Below are 22,235 nucleotides of genomic sequence, written 5' to 3'. Positions count from 1 at the left end.
ATGGTATGATCTTAATAGGTTCACCTCTAGGGATACCAAGTCAATTTTGGCCTTCAGTGAGGTTCTGGTGTCCAGTATAGTGTGTAGATATTTTCAAATTTCTCAGAGTGGCTATTAAGCATTGATTCAAGGTGTTGAAAGTGAATCACTTGTGACAGAGCTGCCGATTTGAGGCTGTCTCCTGTTTGCAGGATGTCTCCTGCTGTTTTGGTGGGACGTGTTGTACCCATGTTTTCAGGGGGAAGGAATGGGTGAGCAACTATATGCCTTCACCACTAGTTTGTCTACAAAGTGGTTTGCCACTCAACCATGAGTGTGTCGACGGATGAGCTCTGCCTCAGTTCCCACCAAATTATTGGAGATAGCCCTCCCCTCTCCCGGGGTATGGGAGTTGGCAGTCCACTCAAAAGCATCAGTCAAAATGTAGCAGAGCCAGTTCTGTAGTACAGGGTGGCCAACAAGTGATTGCAAGTGTTTAATTACTCATATCTTTTGTATTAGCCTCACTGCCATTCCCCATTCCCTGGGGATTCACTGGGTAAGGTAACCATCTCTCCCACGAGCATCAACAGAGCACTACGAGTGATCCCATAACTACACTCAGTGCTCTAAGTAGTCTCAATGTGTGCTCATCTGCTCCAACAGCTTACTGTAGTCCTGCGTTACACTCCCAAAATGGGCCCTAGGTACCACTCAGTCTGCACTTTGTGCATGTGACAGCTATGTGCAACGGCTGTCGAGAGCGGTATAAGGTGTGTCGCCTTCCGGAGCCACTCTTCTCATAGGGGGGTGCCGATGGTCGCGCACTAACCTCCCCAGGGGGCGTCTCCTGTGCACATCGGTCGGCGCTGCCTGCAGCTCCTCTGGTATTCCAGATCGTCTAGCGGCCAGGTCCGTGATACGGCGCCTCCCTTCGCAGCATAGCCGCAGCTCCTGCACTCACCTGGAGCTCCCGACTGGCTGGGTCTACCTTATTGAGCCAGCGACAGTCCTTCAGTGTCTCTCCTGGACTCAGCCGCCGATCCTCTTTCCATTCACAGGCCGCGGCGCCATTACTGTTGTCCACGTGGAGTCTGTAGCACCAAGTCAGGCGAGCCCTGCTGTGCTATTTGCAGCTCCGCTGCAGCCTTCCAGGTGCTGTTGGAGCTTTACTGGGTGCAGCAGGTCTTCACGGTTCAATCACGGGACCCGTCAGCCATCAAAAACAGGATCTCTGCCGGCCCCAGCGCGGAGCTCTCTAAGGAGCGTCCTACTTGGTCGCCATCTTGGTCACGCCCTCTAATTCCAAAGTTCATGAGGTAATTTCTGTCAAGGACAAAATGGGCTGGCTTAATCGCAATACAAAAAAAAGCATTGGCATAGCCAATAGGTATCGCCTTTGGGACCTTATAAGTATTTAGCCATGTGGCACATTAAACCTTTATCAGAAATAAACTGTGCATTGCTTCGTACACTAGGCATTAAACTGTAATGGGCAGAACATCCCTTAGAGGATACCACAATAAAAATGTATTTGGAAGAAACACAGTCATATTACCATATAGTCAGCCCCAAGAGGGCATAACCATGTGAAAAGGGAAGGGCAGAGAGAATTACAGTGTAACCATATATTCAGCCCCTAGAGGGCATAGTGCATTACACATTTTCAGACATAGCAGGCCTGCTAGAATTTTTACAAACAAGGCCCTTAGAAGACAAACTACTCTCAACTGTAAAGCAAAAGCTCCAGCCATGAGAGCATAAAAAGGCATTGAATGGTGGGAGAGGTTATGATTCAAGCCTAGTGTGTGAACCCAGAAGATGAGCTGAACAGAAAGGGAACATTGTGCTGAAGTTGCGCTGGTGGTCACACTGTCCCAAGATCAAGACAGGGTGAATTAAGGGGAAAATGTACTGTAAAAGGAATGCCCCACAAAGCATTATGGGGCGAGTTTTCCAAGTGCTGGGAATTTTGTAGTACTGGCTCTCTCGCTGAGCGGGGGGGGGTTGCGTTGAGGGTTTACCATTGTGTTTTTTCTATTTAAAAGACACCAGTTTGTACATTTTTCAACTGCTAAGCTTGGGAAGAATTTAGGAATGGGGCTGCAAATTTAACTGGTGCTCGTGTATAGTGCTCCAATCTTCCGGTCGAGTTTGTGCTGTATAAATAAAATATATATATATAGACCCCTCCAACTTGCAGCCTTTGTAAGTGGCAGACACAACAAAGAAACAGCAACATGCCAGAGGAAGAAACATACCGCCACAAACAAGAAGCGGAAAGGCAAAAGAAAAAAGTAGTGCGCCGACACTACGGTACATGGCTGATCGTGCAATAATCCATGTAACAGGCTTAGTCTCCAAGAGAGTAACAAAACAGCATCAAGGCGGGACAATACTAAAGCATTTATCTAACAAATCAAAGTAATTTTGAAAGGCAGGCCAAGGATCGAATGAAAACGATGGGCGTGTTGAAAGCCCACAGAAGTAGATTACACCATGTTGAGACAGCGCATGCGAGCTGTCGAGGCTCGACCAAAAATGACTGAAGTACTAAAGCATACACATGTACTTGCTGTTCTTATTGTGTTTCCAGAAAAATCCAAACTGTTGATAATCAACATTTACATCCCACTTCAAATATCCATGGCTCATATGGAGTTTGCTGCTCTAAAGCCCTTGAAGGCCTATTAAAAAACCTCTCATTCAACATTAATTATCACTGCTGACTTGAATGCTAATTTTTACAAGCGTCAGCTTTTGATAATGTGGAAGCTTGGGTAGATGCTTTTTTACGGCGTTCCCAAAATAAACTGCTTATCCTCTCATCATAAATCAAACAGATAGATTAAAACTGTCGCGATCTTGAGTTCAGCTTTTTAAATGGGAGTACTCCCAGACCATCCATGGTTTCCTCGGCAGACCATGCAACTCAAGCTACTTTTCACACAAGCGAAAGTCAAACAATCATTGAAGACAATAATTATACAGATTACAGACTTTTGCTAAATGTTAAGCTTTTATGACTGGGAAAAGAAGGGAAAGTTATCATGAACCTTAACTTATTACCTTAAAATGGATGCACAAAGAATTTTATCCAAGGAAACACTCCGATTATGCAAACCTTACAATGATCTCTTGAATAATAAGAGTTAAATGGAATTCTCAGCTTCCGGTTAAAATGGAGGATCTTTGGGAACAACCCTTAATTAAAACAAAAATATCAACTATATATACAACGACTATTCTAACCTTAGGATGGAGGAATGGGGCACTCTTTTGCAAAAAATGTTGATTTCCTCTCTACAGCTGACAGGAGTCCAAAAAATGGACTGAACGCTACGGAACTATCTATGGTAAAAAAACGGGTACATTTTGGTCTCCAATGATCTAGCAGTCAAAAGCATAATGTGAAGGGGGAATATCACAAAAGTAACAAATGGGAAACCTACTCCAACTTTAAGGGCTCTATGGTCTAAGTCCCAAAAAGTAAACAAAGATGATTCGTGGCACCACATTGGAAGGCACTACAGAGTAAATTAGAGGTATAATCACAGCGGCAAAAAAAAATTGTGCCCCTGGGCCAAATGAAATTTTGAACGTCATCATAAAAATAGGCTAAATGTGCTGGGCTATCATTTTGACAGCTGTATTTAACACCATTCTACATACACACAAAGGTCTGGCAACTTAGAAAGGTTCGATCACACAAACTATTTGTAAACGGGGGTTGAAACTGAAAAACTAACACCTATGATAGCTCTATTGACTATGATGGAGAAAATCTTTGCGAAACAGTTACATAAAGAACTAGCAGAATTGGCAATAGGAAAAGAAATAATTTAATTCCACCAACATGAAAATAAATTATTTTACTCCATCGAAAAGGCTCTAAAGCTGGATGCTCAACCATGATCAATATTATTGCCATTTACTGACTTCCTAATAACGTTTTAAACACGAAAGACAATAAACTAGGTTTGTTTCAAAGATAATTCCAAGACTTAATAAGGTTGACCATAACAAACTGATAGGTATTGGCTAGCTGGGGAATAGATCAGGTTTAACTAGAATTGATCTGCATTCATACAACTAAGTCCTACACCTACGCCCAAGTTAAATTAAGCGATAGAAGAGGCCTGACACCCGGAATTCAAACATATAATGAGCTAAAACAAGGATGTGTGCTAGCCCCACTTCTTTTTTTACCCTGTGTTCTGCTGATCTTCATGAAACTCTAAATAATGACAATGGCCATGTTCCAAAACTTGAAAAGAAACAAGAGAACAGAGGGGGTTTGCCAATCTAACCCTGCTTCACCTGGGCATTACAACGCAACTCCACAAAGTGGTAAAACGTAGGGATAAATTCAAAACCAATGTCATGAATCAACAACAAGACCATCAATTTTCATTGGATGGGGAATTTAATAATGTAAAAATTCAGGTGTTAAGCTTGCCTGTTGCTACAACTACACTCTGTATAACCATTTATGATCTGATACACATCAATACATCCAATTAACATATACACAACACATTTTAGTATATACAATAAATATATATTTTTTTTTAAACACTAAGTTTTTTCGCATACACAAGAATTAGCTTTTCCTTTCTTGTAAATCCACAATCCTGACGTTCCTCCTGGTTTCCCAATAATTTGTAATAAGGGGGTTACAGCGGAGATCCAAATGTGGTTCCATCCAGAGGTAGCTATGGAGCTTTAGGAGTCCCGGGCCTTATGTGCAATCTCTTGTAGCTCGGTTTAAAGTTTCCTATTATGTTTTATAGGGTTCCTCCATATACCAAGGCCAACAAATTCAATGTATATACGAAAAAAATGTGATAGTTTAATTGTGGATTCAAGACATTGCTTTCAAATTTATCCCTATGTTTTACCACTTTTGTGGAGTTGCGCTGCAATGTCTGAAATTTGGCCAGTGATATTGTTATTGGCTTAGGCAGACAACCTGGTGTTATTTTTTCAAAGACACCGTCAGGTCTTCAACACCTAAAAATCTATAAGCACAAAAACAATTTGAATGTTAACTGTGATAAAACAAAAATTATGAGCTTTGGTAATTCACATCTGAGCTATAATTGGTTGATTAATTAACACATAGGCAGTGAAGAATTATTTGTATCTTGATGTTGATTTACAAGAGAAATCCAACTGGACTCAACATATTACTAAACAGGCCACCAAATGAACACATAGCAGGGGGTATCAAATATTTTGTAAGCAAATATGGACGAGGCACCATAGGTCCTACGATAGCTGCTATTTAGTCTAAATTAATACCTCCAATAACATACGGCACATTATTTATGCCTAGTGGTGCGTTGATTAAATTAGATAAAATACTTGATCAACTGCATAAATAGTATACTAGATCACAGACAAGCAAGCCATCATTCTAGACTGAGACTGGAGCTGAGCCTATCCTCAATATTAACAGGAGTGATCTGGTAGGGTGCCAAAGATGTGGAGCATCGCCTTATTAAAAATTCCTCAATCTGTTTGGTGCCACCAATAGACCTAGAAATTCAGGGTGCATCAGAATCAGTTGTGGAACTGGCTTCTAGGTAGGGGACCGGGAGTGAGACCAAGGGACGCACCCTGGAATTCTTGTGACTGCGCTGCTTGGGTACTGTCAATATATGGCTCCAGCTATCCCTTCCAGTGCAGAGGGGCCTACGCAAAGCAGACGCCGTCACTTACTGGCAAATTAGAGCTATGCTGAAAAATATTCTGGATCCAGTCTGGCACCTGGGGAAATTCTCAAGGTGAGCAATCTGTGGCTAAAGGTATTCATGGGAAAAGATCCATTAAAAATATCTTTTAATCAACTTTCACTTCAAAGAGCAGACATTTTAGCAGTGATTATTATTAATCAGTCTAAGTAGCATAGTAACCCTTCAGAATAAAATATCTTTCAGCACACCTTGGTGACCAAGCTCAATTACAATAATGTGGGACATAAGGTGGAGAAATAACTTCTGATAACATTACAAGCAGATACATTCAAATCAACAGACACTCCATCCGACAGCACATCTGACTCAAGAAGTGGCATTATGGTATACAGCTCATGTATACAAAAGATAACCATCATTAACCATTTAGGATGTGCAGATTGGCAACAGGAAGAAATAAAAATAATGAAAGGTGCTCCATAGAAGTGGCAAAAATGGTTCCCTAGGGGTAGAGAGTGGCAAAGTTATGAAACACTGAAGAAGCCACACAGCATGGTGTATGTTTGTGCTATCATGTGCAAATTCTATAAGTCAACTAAACCATAAGAATGACGACTTATTGACTCACTCCACCATAAACAAAAGAAACCATTTCTGCTTGTTTCCCTTGGATTCTCTCCACAAGAAACAAAACAACAGTATAATTAGACTCTGGCCACAGGATTAAATCCAATGCACTCATACTGTCATGCTCTGGTTACCTAGTCGTAGCTCCCCGAAGTTCCCACAACCTATCTTCTTGCCAACCCTGAAGTTGGGTCCCACCATAAGAACGCCAGAGGATGTTGTGGAGCTGGATGGCCGAGTGCTATGGCCGCTTCGTGAGGGCACTGCTTTTGCTGTCCGGGGCCGTTCATCCTTATCCCTGTTACAATGGTCCATGATCCGACAGCACAAACACTCTGCCCAAATAATGGCAGAGTCTTTTACTTAAAGTCTCCCTCCTTCAACGAGGGACTAGAAGAAAATTAAAGTGTTTCTGATAAATATCCCAAAGGATCGGTTTGAAATGCCCAGCAGCAGTCATAGAAATGTCTGATCGGCTGTTAAAACCAGACCCACATGTTCATTTTCTCCACCAACTTGAAACCTCCTTAGGTCCATAGGGGCACTCCTGAGAGGATCTCTCATAACCTACAGTGAAAAGAAAAAAAAAAGAAAAAAATCTGTCACAAAATCCAAAACAATACATATGTAACTTACAGTTAATATCGCAGAACCAGCAATGATGGGAAGTGGAATTGATTGAAGCATTATTGAGCAGCAATGTTTCAAATGAAAGCTTGAAGGTCGGCAATGGAAGACTTTGCCTATTGTCTTTAGCAATGGAACAGACTGAATTCAACTTATTTATTATTTACAAAAATACATAATGGTGAAAAAGTAAATGCATCTTAAATACCAGTCTCAAAAACAGAATGAAGAACCCCTTTAAGAAACCTAGCCACTTAGATGCAAATATACCCACCCACCCCGCTGTATGATAAAGAAAACAAAGTTGAAATATTATGTACCGTACCACGAATGAAGTACAACGATCAACTATGATTCTCTTTCCAGAAAATAATCATAAACCGAACTTTGCAACGTTACTACAGCAAAACAATCCCCACGCAGGCTTTATCACCTAACAAAATATCAATCACAGCCATCAACCTCAGCCAGACAGCATGTCTCAAATCACAAGCTGTGAGATAGCAACTGCATTGATTAACAGAAAGTGCATCAGAGATGTAAGATGTAGGGGGTGAAACCTTATTAAAGCTAAAATAAAACAGTTTACTTACTCGTAAGACTTAGTTCAGATTACCTACTCGTTTTGAACAGGGGGTTTATAAATGTAGTCTATGCTAGACTAGATCAGAGTGTGTGCGATATTTAGCAGAGGCTTTGTTGAATGGGTGACGTATAACAATGAGGAGATAAGGGCCTTTTTTATACAGTTATTCAGTGCTTCCATCCTTAGGCAAGCAGATCCTTCCCCCTAGTTGTGGGCATGATTAAGGTAGTGTAGTGGAGGGCTTGGGAAGATTATTAACTCTAGCATAAAACAGATCTCTTCTCCTTGCTTTATCCACACAAAAGATAGGTATTCGATTATGAGTAATTTCAAAGTACACATGGGACAAAAGCGGCTGAGAAGTGCACTTTAAGTACGCAATCTAGCGTTGTTATGCCTGGGTAGAGAAGAGGTAGGGGACTGGGAATCTCAGTATGTGCTGGAGGAAGAACAAAGAGGAAATGATGGGGCTGAGAAATCCAAGGAGTTTTGGGGGTGTCTGTATTTAGACTCTTTCCTTTTCACCAAATATTTCCAAGTGTCTAGTGCAACTAGAAAAAAATACGTGGTTCATATTATACAGAGATGACACTGCGTGTAATGCTTACCGGGCTGGCAAGGGGTTAGAATGACTCTAAAGCCTGCAGGCACAGTGTTAGCTTGACGCTGGGGTCTGGTTAGTATTCCTTTTCACATGATTGGGGGCTCATGGTACAAGCGCACTCTTTCCTCTCAGTCAAGCTCATTTCCTCCTGTCAGACTTCCTGGTGGACACCCAGACTGTTCTTCCTTGCGGCTGGACTGTGCTATGACAAACCTGTGGATTGTGACATCACTGTAAAAGTCGTGCACAAGACTGAACTCTGAGAAGGGCATGGTATATGGCCTTCTCCGATCCAACCAACAGCCACCCTCTGGCAGAAAGGAAGACGATGGGCTGACCCAGAGGACAAAATTACAGCGTACAATCACGGTGTGGAACTACAAAAACGACTAATCCAAGTGAAGGATGGCAATATTTCAAATAAAACAGCAGAAAATCTCGGTCTGCATGTAGGGGAGATGGGAAGAAAGGGGAAAGCCTGTACTGAACAGCACATCGCCAAGGGGGACCCTTTCGATGTTAAAAGATAAAGGATCACGGCTGCTGGACTGGCAAACTACTTTATAGTGGTTCGAAATTTGCAGAATGCACTCACATATCCCACAGCAATGGACAGTTAACCCTGAGGAATGAGGTATTGGGAATAGGGCAAGTGAAGCAGGGCCAATGAGTCTCTTCACCTCTATATTACAAGTGTGGTCTAACTTTGTTACATGTTGGGACACTTGTAGAAGAAGCAAACTTGCCTTTATCTAACGGTTCACAATAAAGCATGTCCAGGTGTCTAACGATACCTCTAAGGAGCATGCATTGAAATGAAATGGTGGAAGCTTGTGCATAGAAACCATGGCCCTTTTGCTGCACAAGTACGTCACAGTGCAGGAACCCTCATTTTGACAGCAATGAGAGAATCATGTAGATATAACCAATACCACATCTGACAGGAAAGATGTCAATTGCCTGGGCACCAAAGATAATGCCAACTAACTGCAGAAGGGAATCTCCTGGAGCAAGTGAGGTAGGCACTAGGTCCCTAACTAGCAAACATTAATGAAGCAAGCATAATCCAAAAAGCTCAAGTTAAAGACAAATGTACAAGCATAACATTTCATGTTCCATGGTCTTAGCCTCATTCAAGCTACAAAGCAATTCAGAAGGCAGTACTAATTAGGTCTCAAGGGATCATGATTCCAATTACAGTACTGATGCCATCACAGCTCACAGTTCCTGTAAGGTGCTATTCCAATCGCCATGGCCTCCTCCCACCCATGCGCCCATAATAGACTTAGTAGCTTTTACAAGCACTGCATACATTTGCTGAACGTGGAGGCACAAATGCATGCAGAGCCAATCCCACATTGCTTCACATCCAGCATAGAGAGGGTAAGATAGCCATAGTCACACAGGCGAGAGATGTACTGATTTTACTTTACTGAAATCTGAGGCAGTTGGATGGTGACATCCAAACAAGACGTGCCAGTTAAGGATCCCTTCACTGGGCTACATACACTATTTTTACAATACTAATCCCACAATGCTGATTTACAGAAACCGAAATAGATACTTCTACCACTACGTCTGCCTTGTGAGAAGGAAACCGTGGTGTCAAAAACCATAAACAATGCATAGGCAGAGTGCAGCATTGAAGACATTCTGCTTTCTGCTACTCACCCTGTTGCACTCACTACAAAGATTGACTACTTTGTGTCTCTAGCTACACTTAAGATCAGTCTGCTTAAGAGCCTGCAATATGCAGCTTATACTACGCCAATTTTAAGGGGCTGCACAACTCAAGGAATGGATCAGGATAAACTGGAGGGTCTGCTTAGCAATCAAGCTAGGTAGACCTTAGTGGAATCCAAACTGGGGGCGTACACCTCTTTGGCAGGGTAGAAAGCCCATCGAAGGCTTCATACTCAGACAATCAAGTGCGGCAAAGACTAATGAAATGTCAAACACCCCTGTGATGCAACAATCATCAACCCGAAAGACTTAGTTACCCGCAGTGCAATACTCCGAAAACGACATCACAAATTAGTACAGAAGTCGTTTACCATCTACAATGCCCACCAGAAACATCCACCATCCCAATCAGAGTGGCAAATGAGCAATGACCTGGCCAATTTGTTTGGCCTTTATAGTGAAAAATGTTTCCTAATATACACATGTGAAGCATGGATAAAAGCAGAGAAAGTTCCTCTCACACATAACAAGAACATGTCATGCAACTGGAGGCCATAGTATCAGGATACAACACCTAAACTTCAAACACAAAAAATGGATGCCAGAGGCCAAACATTAGATGCAAAACAAATATTTGCAAAGCAATGGGTCTAACGTTTGCTCGAATTACAGCTATTAGTGTTGTAAATTCCTAACTGGACTTTCCTTGCCACAAATTGAAAATGAAAAGTAAAAAATAGTTGACATAAGTCATGGACCATGCAACATGAAAACGAGGCACTGAAAGTGAATGCTATTGACAAAATCTAAAGTCACCTTGCCAAATAAATTCTAAACAGCCTTCCATGTGCATAGTGTGCAGTTTGCTGAATAAACCAGCAATAAACAACAAGGGAACATAAGTCCAGCAATGATCAGCATTAAGTTCCCACTACAGACTTACGTTTAAAGAGCATGATGTTAGGTAGCATATACATTAGCAAAATGCAGTTTCCTTCTGTGGTGATCTGCTGTGTCCTTCAGTCACAGCAGATCGTCAAAAAGGCCTACCTCATCTCCTACCCCAAAAGTAGTAGCCCAGTAACAATAATAATAATAATACAAGATGTTTTTAAAACTACAAAAAAAATGTGATGGCACAAAATCCCGTGCCTTCAGGCGACATACAGACACAAAAAAACCTGCGACTCCAAAATAAAAATACGGCGTTCTTTGACACAGGCCTGTGCCACACTGTGTATGAGGTAAGTGCTAAACGCGGAGGACTGACTAGCGAGGCTGCTCTGGAAACGTAGACAAACGATCTATTAGCAAGCCTGTGACCTGTTTCAAACAGGGCGGGTCAGACAAAAAGCAGTGGGTGCAAGGTCATACCAGCCTTGAGAACACAACACAAACATAAAATTATCCTACATATGTAGAGGAGAGCACGTTACTAGGTTAATTGCCAGCTCTCTTCAAGATCACAGCCCGCCTTCCATCGATCTGGACTCAGGAGGAAAAAACATTCCACACATATAACGTTTCAAGCGCCAGCTCCAGCTTCCCGGCAGGAGCCACCAGAGATTAATTTCAGGGACCAAAAAGGTGGTGTTATCCGACAGAGGAGATCCCACTTCCTCTCCCTTTCGATGACACACTTGCTACCAAGCTCTTCCCAAGCGCAGGGGGCATGTTTCTTGGCTCGAGCAATTCGATGCACACTGCTTTGAATATGTTAAGCAAATATATTCCATTGAAAATTTGCTGGCAGTGGCAGACGAGAGCTAGAGGTTAAATAAACGGGAACCTCGCCTGCGGGGACCATGAATCTAGGTTATCCACGGTATACTAACCTGGAGCCGTCCAGGCACTGTCTCAAGCCTGGCTTAATCTACACCTCAATCAAACCTCCAATGACGGGGATAGCATACATGCCAACATTTTAGAAGACGAGAGTGAGTTTAAGTCTCCCAAATCAATGAGGACACTGGCATGTATGGGATAGCATCAAACCGGAGATGATTTTGTAATGTTGCCAATTGTTCCAGGACCTGGGGGGTGGGGGCTCATGATAAGATTACCTCCGTTCATAAGTAAAAATACAAAAAAATGTTAATTATTTTGTTTAGCAAATAGTGGGCCCTACTGGACATCAGCACTGTAGTGTGAGTCTCAATTTGGTTCATGCACCGTGTTTCAGACAAAACAATAATGTCTGAAAGTTGCGTCTGAACGCCACCCCTCACAACAACGGAAAACGTTGGTAAGGTTGCTCTCAACAAAATCATGTAATCATGCTAACAATTAGCTTTTCGGGCGTGCCCTGCCAAGATGGCTGACAGGACGTAGCATTCGTAGCACTCGTCGTGGCCCATGAATATCCTTCCTGATCCTGCCTCGTAGTCACACCGGCAGTGGCCTCGCAGCTTGCTGAGACTGTGGGGGCGCCAGAGAGTCCTTTTGTCTCCGGTGCGACAGCGATGGTGCCTTCCAGTGGCCCAGGGGAAACGTTGGTATAGTGGGGCCTGGAAAATAGCGCCTCATCGATGAGGATCGGCTGACCTCCGGGAGGAAGCGTGACTCTCCTCTCTTTTTGCTCCAGGGTTAGGCCTGGTCCCAAGTGGCGGGGTGACCATGAGCCGAGCTGCAGGAGGCGAGACAACACCAGGAGGCTGAGAAGGAGCCGTGCCAATAATAACGAAGGGCAGAGACTGCGAAGCCAGTACCAAGGTGGTGAGCAGCTGTGGGGCCGCTCCTGGTCGCAGACACGGGCAGGTGACATCCGGCTGTTGCTCCCATCTCACCCTGCCCTGCATGACACAGCAGATGCTTAGGTGGAGTGAAGCAAAAACTAGGGGCCATGGAACTGAGATACATGCGAAATTATCCGGCAGAGGTGAAGGTATGTCGATTGCACTCATCTTTTCAGCAGGCCTGAGACAGTGTGGGACTGGCTGGAGGTTCCTGGTGATGGTTGAATACCAGCTCGGACATCTCAGGGCTTGGGAGATTGAGCCTAGAACAGTGGCCATCGGAGCGGGTAAGGAAGTGCCGGCGCAGTGGAAGGGCAGCTTCCTGGTCCTCCGTATGAGTGGTGGTTAGGGTGACCAGATTTTGTGGAGCAAAAACCGGGACAGGTCAGACATAAAAGAAGGACTAAATACTTTACTTTTATATGGGGTGGGAGTTTGTCCCCAAATTACATTAATTATGTCATACTTTGTAGGCGTCTTTAACTTATGCTTCCATAGATGATCTGACCTTTGTCCCAAAAACCAGGACATTTATTTAATAATCTGACCTTTGTCCCAAAAACCAGGACATTTATTTAGAATAAAGAGAAGTGTCAGGACACCAGGACAGTCTTCTAAAAACCGTGACTGGAAATCCAGGACATCTGGTCACCCTAGCGGTGGTCTGCCGTGATGGTAATTTGGACTTGGAGCATAAGAGGTTGGAGGGGGAGGAGATGAGGGCACTTGTGAAGGTTGTGACTGCCACCAACTCTGATGACAGTACGGTGGACATGGTGGAGTAGACCCTGGCCAATGGGGAGTCCTGAAGCCATAAACCGCTATCCCATTCGTGGAGACATCCGTATCTGGGTATGCTTCTAGCCCAAATTTTTCTGAGGGTGACTGCGCTGGCGAGTCTGAAATGGGCTGACATGGACACAGCCAGCTGTGATTTGGACGGTACTTGGCCTGAGTCCTGTGTTGGTATTTAAGTGTGAGCAGTGAGTGCTGAGTAAGCAGGGAGGGTCACCCCCCATCCCCCAATGATTTCTATCTGGAGGGGTTTGCAGAGTGTGTTTAAGTGGATAGTGGTGGTGGTAGTGATACGTGGTTGTGAGAAAAAAGGTGCCAGATGAGTGAGAAGCGCAAGTGGGTGAGCGTATGGACGCAGGGTGCTTAGAGGGCTATAGCTCGTACCAGATGTTCGCCCCCCTATTATATATAGTGTCTGTTTGCTGCAGGTGTATCTGCGCAAGAATGAATGCTGCTGAATGTGACGAGTTGGAGTGTGAGGATTTCTTAACGGAGTGTTTAGGAGGTTTTGAGAGATCTTGGGATGCACAAGTTCTCCGTTTACCCAGTGGGTGGTATGGGGTGTATTGTTACAGTTGGGATGGCCAGCAGCAGCAATGCGAATGGGGTGGTGGGATGGAGGGGAGCAAACCAAGTCGAGATGATATCACACGTTAAAGTAGTGACGTGGCTCAACTGGTACATGAAACAGTACTGATGTACTTCCGCAGGAGGGTGTATATTTTGGGCTGCTGCAGGATACACACTTGACCGAGAGCAAGATTCACAAGTTACATGGGAAATGGAGGTGACAGCTGTATTTGGCCACGTATTCCAACTATGCCCATGGTGATGTGACTGTTGGGTGGGGGGGGCCTGCAGGTACCTTTTTATTTTCAAGGCTTTAAGGCAGACATTGAGGGGTATGTCTATTATTGCATGGTTTGCTGGATGGTGTTGAGGTCTGTCTGCTAAATGTGTATGCACCAAATGATGATGGTGACTTCTAACTGGACCTGGAAAGGGAGCTGCTTCCTAGGGTGGGGTTCCCCTTGCTGTAGGCTGGAGACTGTGTGTTGGATGGGCAGTTGGGATAGGTACCTGCAGCAACCACACACAAAACCGTGCATGTCCTCTGTGTTACAAGGCATGATGGAAGGGCTGCAGCCCATGGGTATTTTTAGTGCTAAGCATCCAGAACTGTGAGAATACAGGTACCATGCACTAACACGGAACATCCAGACGTCTAGATAGGTTTCTGGTGTCGGAAGACCTGGGGGCTGCTACACTGAATGTCCATATCTTCGGTTGGTTCCTACTGGAATGGGGAACTGACTAGAGTTCTGCTGAAAGTCCCTTTGTGTCGCCTCTGAATGGACACGTTGAGGGATGAGCTCTTTTGCAAGGAACTTTCGAAACTAACTGGTGTCGACGGCTCGGAGGGGATTGGAAAGGGAGGGCCTGCGGGTAGTTAGACGCGGGAATGTATGTCCCGCACTAGTGGTACGCAACGTCCCATTGATGTGAAGTTGGGAGGAGAGAGCTCTGGCAGACCTTCAGCGACATGCACATGGCCAGGAAGCACCGGGAGGCCTTCTTGAGGATGCAGAGACACACTGGGGACATTTGGGAAAAGCTAACTTGTCTGGTCTGCCGTGTCTATCAACAGTGCCTGCATAGGAAGTGCGTTAAGTCAGAGAGAATGCTGGCATTCAACAAGGAACGCCCAACCAAGTTGATGGCACTGTAACAGAGACACAGGTGGGAATTAATTTGCTCTAGCAAGACCATCTAGCAGCAGTTTATCAAGCTGAGATCCAAGATGGTCTGATGGATACCTGGCAGTTCCTAGATGATCTGGAGCTCCCTCACCTTATGGAGCTGCAGAGGCTGGAAGAGGAGCTCCGGTTGAAGCAGCAAGAGGATAGAACGATGAAAGGCCCTGGGATCAGATGGACTTCTGGTGGAGTATTATCAGACCTTTACTGGAATGCTGGTGCCTCGCCTGCTGCAGACTCTTTAGGAGTCCAAGAGGAGAGAGCTAATGCCTCCATCTATGCGGAGGCCCTGATTGTTATGCTCCCTAAACCTAACAAGGATCCGACAAACCCAGGTTCGTACCTCCCCCTGTCCATGCTGGGAGTAGATAATAAGATCCTAGCCAAAACTTTGGCAACAAGGCTGGGCGGGGAGGTGACTCGCTTAGTGCATGAGGACCAATGTGGTTTTATGCCGGGTGGCGGGACGCAAATGAACCTACGGGGGCTGTCCCACGTGCTTCATTCAATGGCAGACTCTGATTTCCCAGCTGTGGTTGTGGTGTTAGGCATTGAAAATACCTTCAATACTGTTGGACTTTTCATTCTTGGCGTGGTTTCCCTTAACTTTTTTTCTCTGTTCCTCAGGTTGTTGTGTGTTGGACTCTGATTTTGCTGTTTTTGTTACTCTGGGCACTTTACCAGTGCTAACCAGTGCTAAAGTGCAAGTGCTCCTGTACAAAATGTGTATGTGATTGGTTTATCCATGATTGGCATATTTGATTTAGTAAGTCCCTAGTAAAGTGCACTAGAGGTGCCAGGGCCTGTAAAACAAATACTAATAGTGGGCCTGTAGCACTGGTTGTGCCACCCACATAAGTAGTTCTGTAATCATGTCTCAGACCTGCCACTGCAGTGTCTGGATGTGCAGTTTTAATTGTAAATTTGACTTGGCAAGTGTACCCACTTTCCAGGCCTAGACCTTCCCCTTTCTTACATGTCATACACCCCTAAGGTAGGCCTTTAAATATGATTAAAGTGTAGATTCCCTTTGGAAGCGGATGGAGATGTGGAGTTTGGGGTCTCTGAGCTCACAATTTAAAAATACATCTTTTAGTGAAGTTGATTTTAAGATTGTGTGTTTGAAAATGCCACTTTTAGAAAGTGAGCATTTTCTTGCTTATACCATTTCTGTGATTCTGCCTGTTTGTGGATTCCCTATCTGGGTCAGTTTGACAGTTGGGCTAGGAGGGAGGGGAGGAGTGGTCTGTGCCTGTCCTCACACAATGCAGTCTCCAGCCCCCTGGTGAGTGTCTGGGGCCTGGGCAGGGCAGGATTTCACAATCAAGAGAGACTTTGCTTTGAAGTAGGCCTACTTCAAAGGAGAAAATGGGTATAAGAAGGGCACCCAAAACCACAGACTTTAGAACACTTCTGGAAACAGGAGGAACCTCTGCCTGGAGAAGAGATGAAGTGCTGAGGAAGAAGAGCTGCCCTGCTTGTGACTGTGCTTTGTGGAGCTATCCTGCAGTTGCTGCTTCTGCCAGAGTAAGAGGGCAAAGACTGGACTTTGTGTGCCTTCCATCTTGAGAAGAAATCTACAAGGGCTCGATTTAGAGCTTGCCTCCTGTTGTTTGAAGTCTCAGGGACAGCAAAGACTTCTCTCTGCCAGCACCTGGAGTTTCTGGAGAGACTCCTGCTCTGCCCTGTGGTGCCCATCCGGTTCCTGGGACCCTGAAAGGAGAAGCTGGCAGTCTAAAAGAAGGAAATCCATGCACAGAGCGCTGTGCGGGGAAAAGATCGACGAGGCTCTGATCTGCGGCTGAAGAAACAACACGCCGCCGGCCCCACGGCTGAAAATAGACACTCGCCAGAAACGCGACCGAAAAATCGATGCACGGAGCTGGAGAAATGACACGCAGCATCACTGATGGAGGCTGGGAGATCGCAACCCACAATTGTGTGGTTTTTGGATCATCGTGCGGCTGGATTTCCGACACAGGCGCCGCTGGGCGTGTAAAAACAACGCAAGGCCTGCCCATACCCGAGAGTGCTGACCGGATCGACGCATCGCTCTCCTGCGGAGAGAAGAAACAACGCGCCCGACCCGACTAATGGAGAAACAAACGCATGGTCCCTCTCGTGAGTGGAATCGATGCATTGCAAGCCCGTTTTTGATGCACACTCACCCGAGCGGGGTTGTTTTTGACGCACCCAAGGTACATTTTCACGCTAACAATGTTAGTGTGTGTTTTAAACCACATAAATTGATAACCGGACTTGTGTCTTGTGGCGTTTTGTTATTTTGGTCTTGTTTTGTTTAGATAAATATTTTCTATTTTTCTAAACTGGTGTTGTGTCATTTTGTAGTGTTTTCATAAAGTTACTGTGTGTGTTTGTGCAAATACTTTACACCTAGCACTCTGAGCTGCCTACTGCTCTGCCAAGCTACCAAGGGGGTAAGCAGGGGTTAGCTGAGGGTGATTCTCTTTTACCCGGACTAGAGTGACTGGGAGCATAGTTTCTGAATGTTTACCCACTGAGCAGGGCCAAGGCAGGGGTGACCACTATTGCCGCTCCTCTTTGCTTTGGCGATAGAACCACTGGCAGTTCTGTTGCATCGCGATATAGCCCGCTGCGGCATAGCCGTGGGGGGTTGCACCTACGTGGTCTCCTTATACACAAGTGATGCACTGCTTTACTCTGCCCACCCAGAGAGGTCAGTGAGTGTGTTGTTGAACATCATGGTTGAATTTGGGCTAGCCTTGGGCCTGCGGGTAGACAGTCAGAAATCGTTGTTCTTCCCCTCTAGCTGGGCTGGTACGGGAAGACCCTGTTGCTCTCCCTGCGATGGGGCTCAGGTAGGAGAATGATCACTTCAGTTACCTGGCCATTTAGGTGGCCCACACCTTGGAGGCCAATTATCGTCTTAATTGGAGTAGGGTGCTCTGAAGCTTGGAGACATCCATTTGTTTCTGGCACCGCCGGGCTTTCTCAGTGACAGGCAGGGTGGCCTGCAGTTGGATGGTGCTATTACCACACTGACTCTACATCCTGCAGAACACGGTTGTATAGAGAAGTCCACATTTACCAAGCTCAATAGCCTTCTAGGGTCCTAGGGGTGGGCTGGTAAGAGGAGTAGAGTGAAGGTGGAAATCCTTAAACTGGACATTAAGCTCTGGAGATTAGGTATACCAGATCTCCAGCTCTACTACTTTGCCGGACTACTACAGTATGCCGCACAGTGGTACACAGAAGGCCTGAGTGGGGAAAAGGCACTGTTGGCTGAGTGGGGAAAAGGCACTGTTGGCAGAGTGGGGTGCTGGTGTGGACCTCCCCGAGTACCTGGTGTGAGGGGCTAGATTCGCAGAAGGATGTCCCTTTATAGTTCCACAGGTGGCAGAAGTCTGGGAGCAGGCGGTCACATATATACTGCGTAGGGTTCCATATGCCAGGTTGCTGTCCCTTGAGTTGCTGCCATGCTTGCACAGGATCTAAATTGTAAAGGATTTGATGCAATGGTATGAGGGAGGGTGTTCCACAGCTGGAGATTTGCACTTGAAGAGCGTCTTCCTGACGTTCAGAGAGGCACGTGAGCTCTTCCAGCTACGACTGGACCATTTTTTTTTTTTTACAATACACCAAGGTGACTCACACGGTGCACAAAGTCTGGACCAACCTCCCTGGGGTGCTGGCGAAATGGCACACGTTGTGGCTGTTGTTGGATCTAGGTTCCTCAAAGGGCATGTATAAGGTTGTGAAGGCTGACTGCAAGATGGATATGTCTAGTGTCCGTGCCAGATGGGAGGGTGATCTGCCAAAGCACCTCTCAGAGAGAGTGGCAGCGAGCCTATACACAGGTCTACGATGAGTCAGATTTGCTCTATTAGTACTGATATTAGTCAGGCAAGGCAAAGGGGGGGGGGGGGAGCGGGGGGGGGAGCGTAAAGTTCAGGCACAATGGTGCCTGCTACAAAGGTGTAGGACCTCATGTTATGAGCCCGTACATGTGTTTGAATGTCACTTGACTGAGCAGAGAGCACAAAGGATGAAGGCCGGCTGCGAGCGTACCCTGCTGCTGCTTTCATAGGTTCTTATTTCTTTCTTTCGTTGTTGATTCAATTAGTTATTTTGCTTTCTTTATATTGCTTCAGTGGGATATCACTCTGGAGTAGCAGGCTGCTAGTTGGAATCTCCCCCATCCCCCACTGTCATGTCTACTTTCAATAAAAACATATTTTTTGTCGTTTTTTTCTTCAAACAATTCGCTTTTTGGCTTCCAAAACGATGACGAAGCGTATAAAAGAAAACGTTTCATGTGAACCAAACATTAAACACTAAAAAGATTCTAACACACCCTCACCTTAAAAGCACAAAGCTGTTTCAAAACTGCAAGTGTTCTGAACTCATTCGTTTTGCTGAAGGTTGATAAAGTCTGGCCCCTATAAATTAAGGATGCACCTAAGGAAAATTATACAAAGCACAAGAATTGCATTTATTTAGCTATTCTATAGGACAATGTCAGAACGGTGGGACAGGCCTATCAATCACCAAAACAAACTGTTTGAATGAATTTTAATAGTTTGCAAAACATTCACGCCCTTTCTGAATTTGTGCCTAATAAAGTGGAGCCCAGGCAATTATATTTTAGGGTAAACCTCAATATTTCAACTGTGATATTTAACTTCATTTTAATTGGTGCAAAGGTGAAAGCAACCTCTGGTGAAAATGCTCACACTTGAGTAACCTTGCATATAACCATGCCTGGGCAAGACGTTTCGTTACACTGGCGCAATCTAGCATAATTTCCAATATTCTGCATAGCGTTTATTACACAAAATGCCCGATATTACGCCATTACACTACTTTGCATAATTTCCATTCAAGGAAAAATCCAATTGCAGAAGCATAACAACTCAAACAGAACTCAAGTGGCTGCTGTTCGCACCAGATGTGATTTAGTGCTATTTTTAGAGCAAAATGCATCCTCACTTCAATGCATTTTGCACACACAAAAATAAATAAAGTGTGCTAAATGCCCGGTTGTGATTAGTGAAGTTTTAAATAAGTTCCCAGATGTGTCATGTATTTACACAACTGGAAATAACACACATTGAGCACACCACTACTTATAACGACGCTAATGATAAGATCTGATTGGCTGTTACAACATAAACAAATATGTTGCAGCAGCTATTTTATAACTTAGGGACTCAGTCACCTGTCCTGAGGGGAAAAAAACAAACAAAAAAAACCAGGGGGCTAGGTGGGGATACCCTGGCTTCCTGTTCTGGTGGGGTAGACTGAGGACTCCATCCACCACCCCCCCCCCCCCGGGCCAAAAACGTATTGTATTATTTTTTTTTTTTAACAGTAACGCAGATCCACTGACGATCCGTAGTACAATATTTAATAACAAGCATTTAAAATGCAATTGGTCTCACATTTGCTTGAGTTAGAGCTATTGGAGTTTTAAGTGCATAACTGGACTTTTCTTGCCACATAATTCCAGGTACCCTACATATAACTAAAGGGCCAGCAGGCCTACTAGAATATTATTTCTAGAGTACAGTGATGCAAATACTGTGATGTAAAGCATTACATATACAGTAAAACACTTACCACTGTAGATATATGGTAAAGCCCTTAAAACTCTCAGGTCTCATACTACAGACACCTGGTAACTCTCTAGCCATGCATAACCAGGAGAGTGTATTTACATACTATACACCTCTAGAACTAACATTAGTACTATCCTCACGAAGCACATAATTCCAGAAATAATGCAATGCACGCACCCCCCTGGTTATCCCTAGCGCTGTACTCGTAACATTCGTGCCTTGAATTTTTCAAAGAAAACCGTCTTTCCCTCTAGCAAGCTCCCAATAGAAAAGCACATACCGCTTCCTTCTGGACTGGGATTGCCTGGACTTTGACTACAAGGACAGTAAAGTCTAAAACGCTCTATTACACTGTGGTCTTCAATGCCCTAGTGTCGATGGGCAGACTCATAAGATGTGGATATAGCTTACAAAAAAGGAGCTTGAACCAAGCCCGGGATCCATATGCAAGCAGTGGTAGAGATATTAACATATTTTGCTAAGTAGAAAAGTATAATAAAAGGTAAACCTAACAGCCGGAAAATGTTACGTGTTAGCAGTATCTACCTATGAATGTGACTGCAGTCTAGTCTCTGTGATAATCAAAAGTAAAGACAATTTTAAGTCCATTATTCGTTAAGAATGGAAAATGGCCTTTCCCGAAGGAGAAAAAATAGGTAGCTCAACAATATCGTAATTTAAGAAAATTGATCGACCATCACCGGAATGGAACAGTAACCTAATTATAAAATAATATTTGGAAGTTGACAACAGAAACCTAAAACGTTTAAGCAATTAAAGAGGACTTACTTAGGTGTGGATTCACTGTCAAGTTAAGATGGCCGCTAAATTCGCAAATAACTGGTTAGTACTTTTTTCAGAGAAGACTTCTTTCTTTCATGACTTTAAGGGGAGACGGTGCTCAGAATGTGTGTTCTGTCTTATGTTTATTGCCAACGCAACATGGTTGACCCTCATATTTTATTGGTTTACCCAGCTCTCACGAAGTACTAACCTAAACATTGGTTTTGAAGTAAAAGGTGATTGTATATAGCTTGACAGACAAATCAACCGATTGGCTGAATCCTGACTGGAAATAAACAGAGACTGGCTGAATTCTGCCGGGGAGAGACAAAAGGTAAAAGTAGTTTGCCCGCTCTGAAGTATATCAGTGATCGTGCAACTATCCATGTAACAGGGTCAGTCTGCAAGGTGTAACAAAACCGCCCCAAGGCGGGACAAACGTAAAGCAATTGCCAATGTCATCATGGGATTTTTGAAAGGCAACCCTGCAAACAATTGAAAATGATGGGTGTGGTTAAAAGCCCACATACTTACAAAAGGTCAAAGCGCTTGCGTGCTCAACCTAAAAAAAAACACCTCACCCAGGGACAGAAGAGGGCTGATGGCATAAGGAGAGGACTACAGCTAGGGGATATGGAGCAAAGGAATTCATTGAGTTTTTCCAAGTGTGAAAAAGTTGTGGGTAGTTAGTGGCCGGCACTACTACCAGAAGAGTAAAACCATGCAGATCCTGATTACGAGTTGCACGGTAATGGCAGGT

The 22,235-nt window shown here is 44.4% G+C and overlaps 1 protein-coding gene across 3 annotated transcripts in view; it reads right to left on the bottom strand.

Moving 5' to 3' along the window:
• CSNK1G1 (casein kinase 1 gamma 1) overlaps positions 1 to 22,235 on the bottom strand; it is a 434,750-nt gene that overhangs the window by 246,465 nt on the left and 166,050 nt on the right. For all 3 annotated transcript variants that reach the window (XM_069222304.1, XM_069222303.1, XM_069222306.1), the window contains one exon: positions 6,440 to 6,872. In XM_069222304.1, coding sequence (XP_069078405.1) covers positions 6,440 to 6,620 — 181 coding nt within the window. In that variant the 5' untranslated portion in view covers positions 6,621 to 6,872. The remainder of the gene's footprint in view (positions 1 to 6,439; positions 6,873 to 22,235) is intronic.

Source organism: Pleurodeles waltl, chromosome 3_1 (genome assembly GCF_031143425.1).
Source record: "Pleurodeles waltl isolate 20211129_DDA chromosome 3_1, aPleWal1.hap1.20221129, whole genome shotgun sequence".
NCBI lineage: Eukaryota > Metazoa > Chordata > Amphibia > Caudata > Salamandridae > Pleurodeles > Pleurodeles waltl.
The sequence above is the reverse complement of the archived record's forward strand: the minus strand, read 5'-3'. Positions and strand labels throughout refer to the sequence as shown.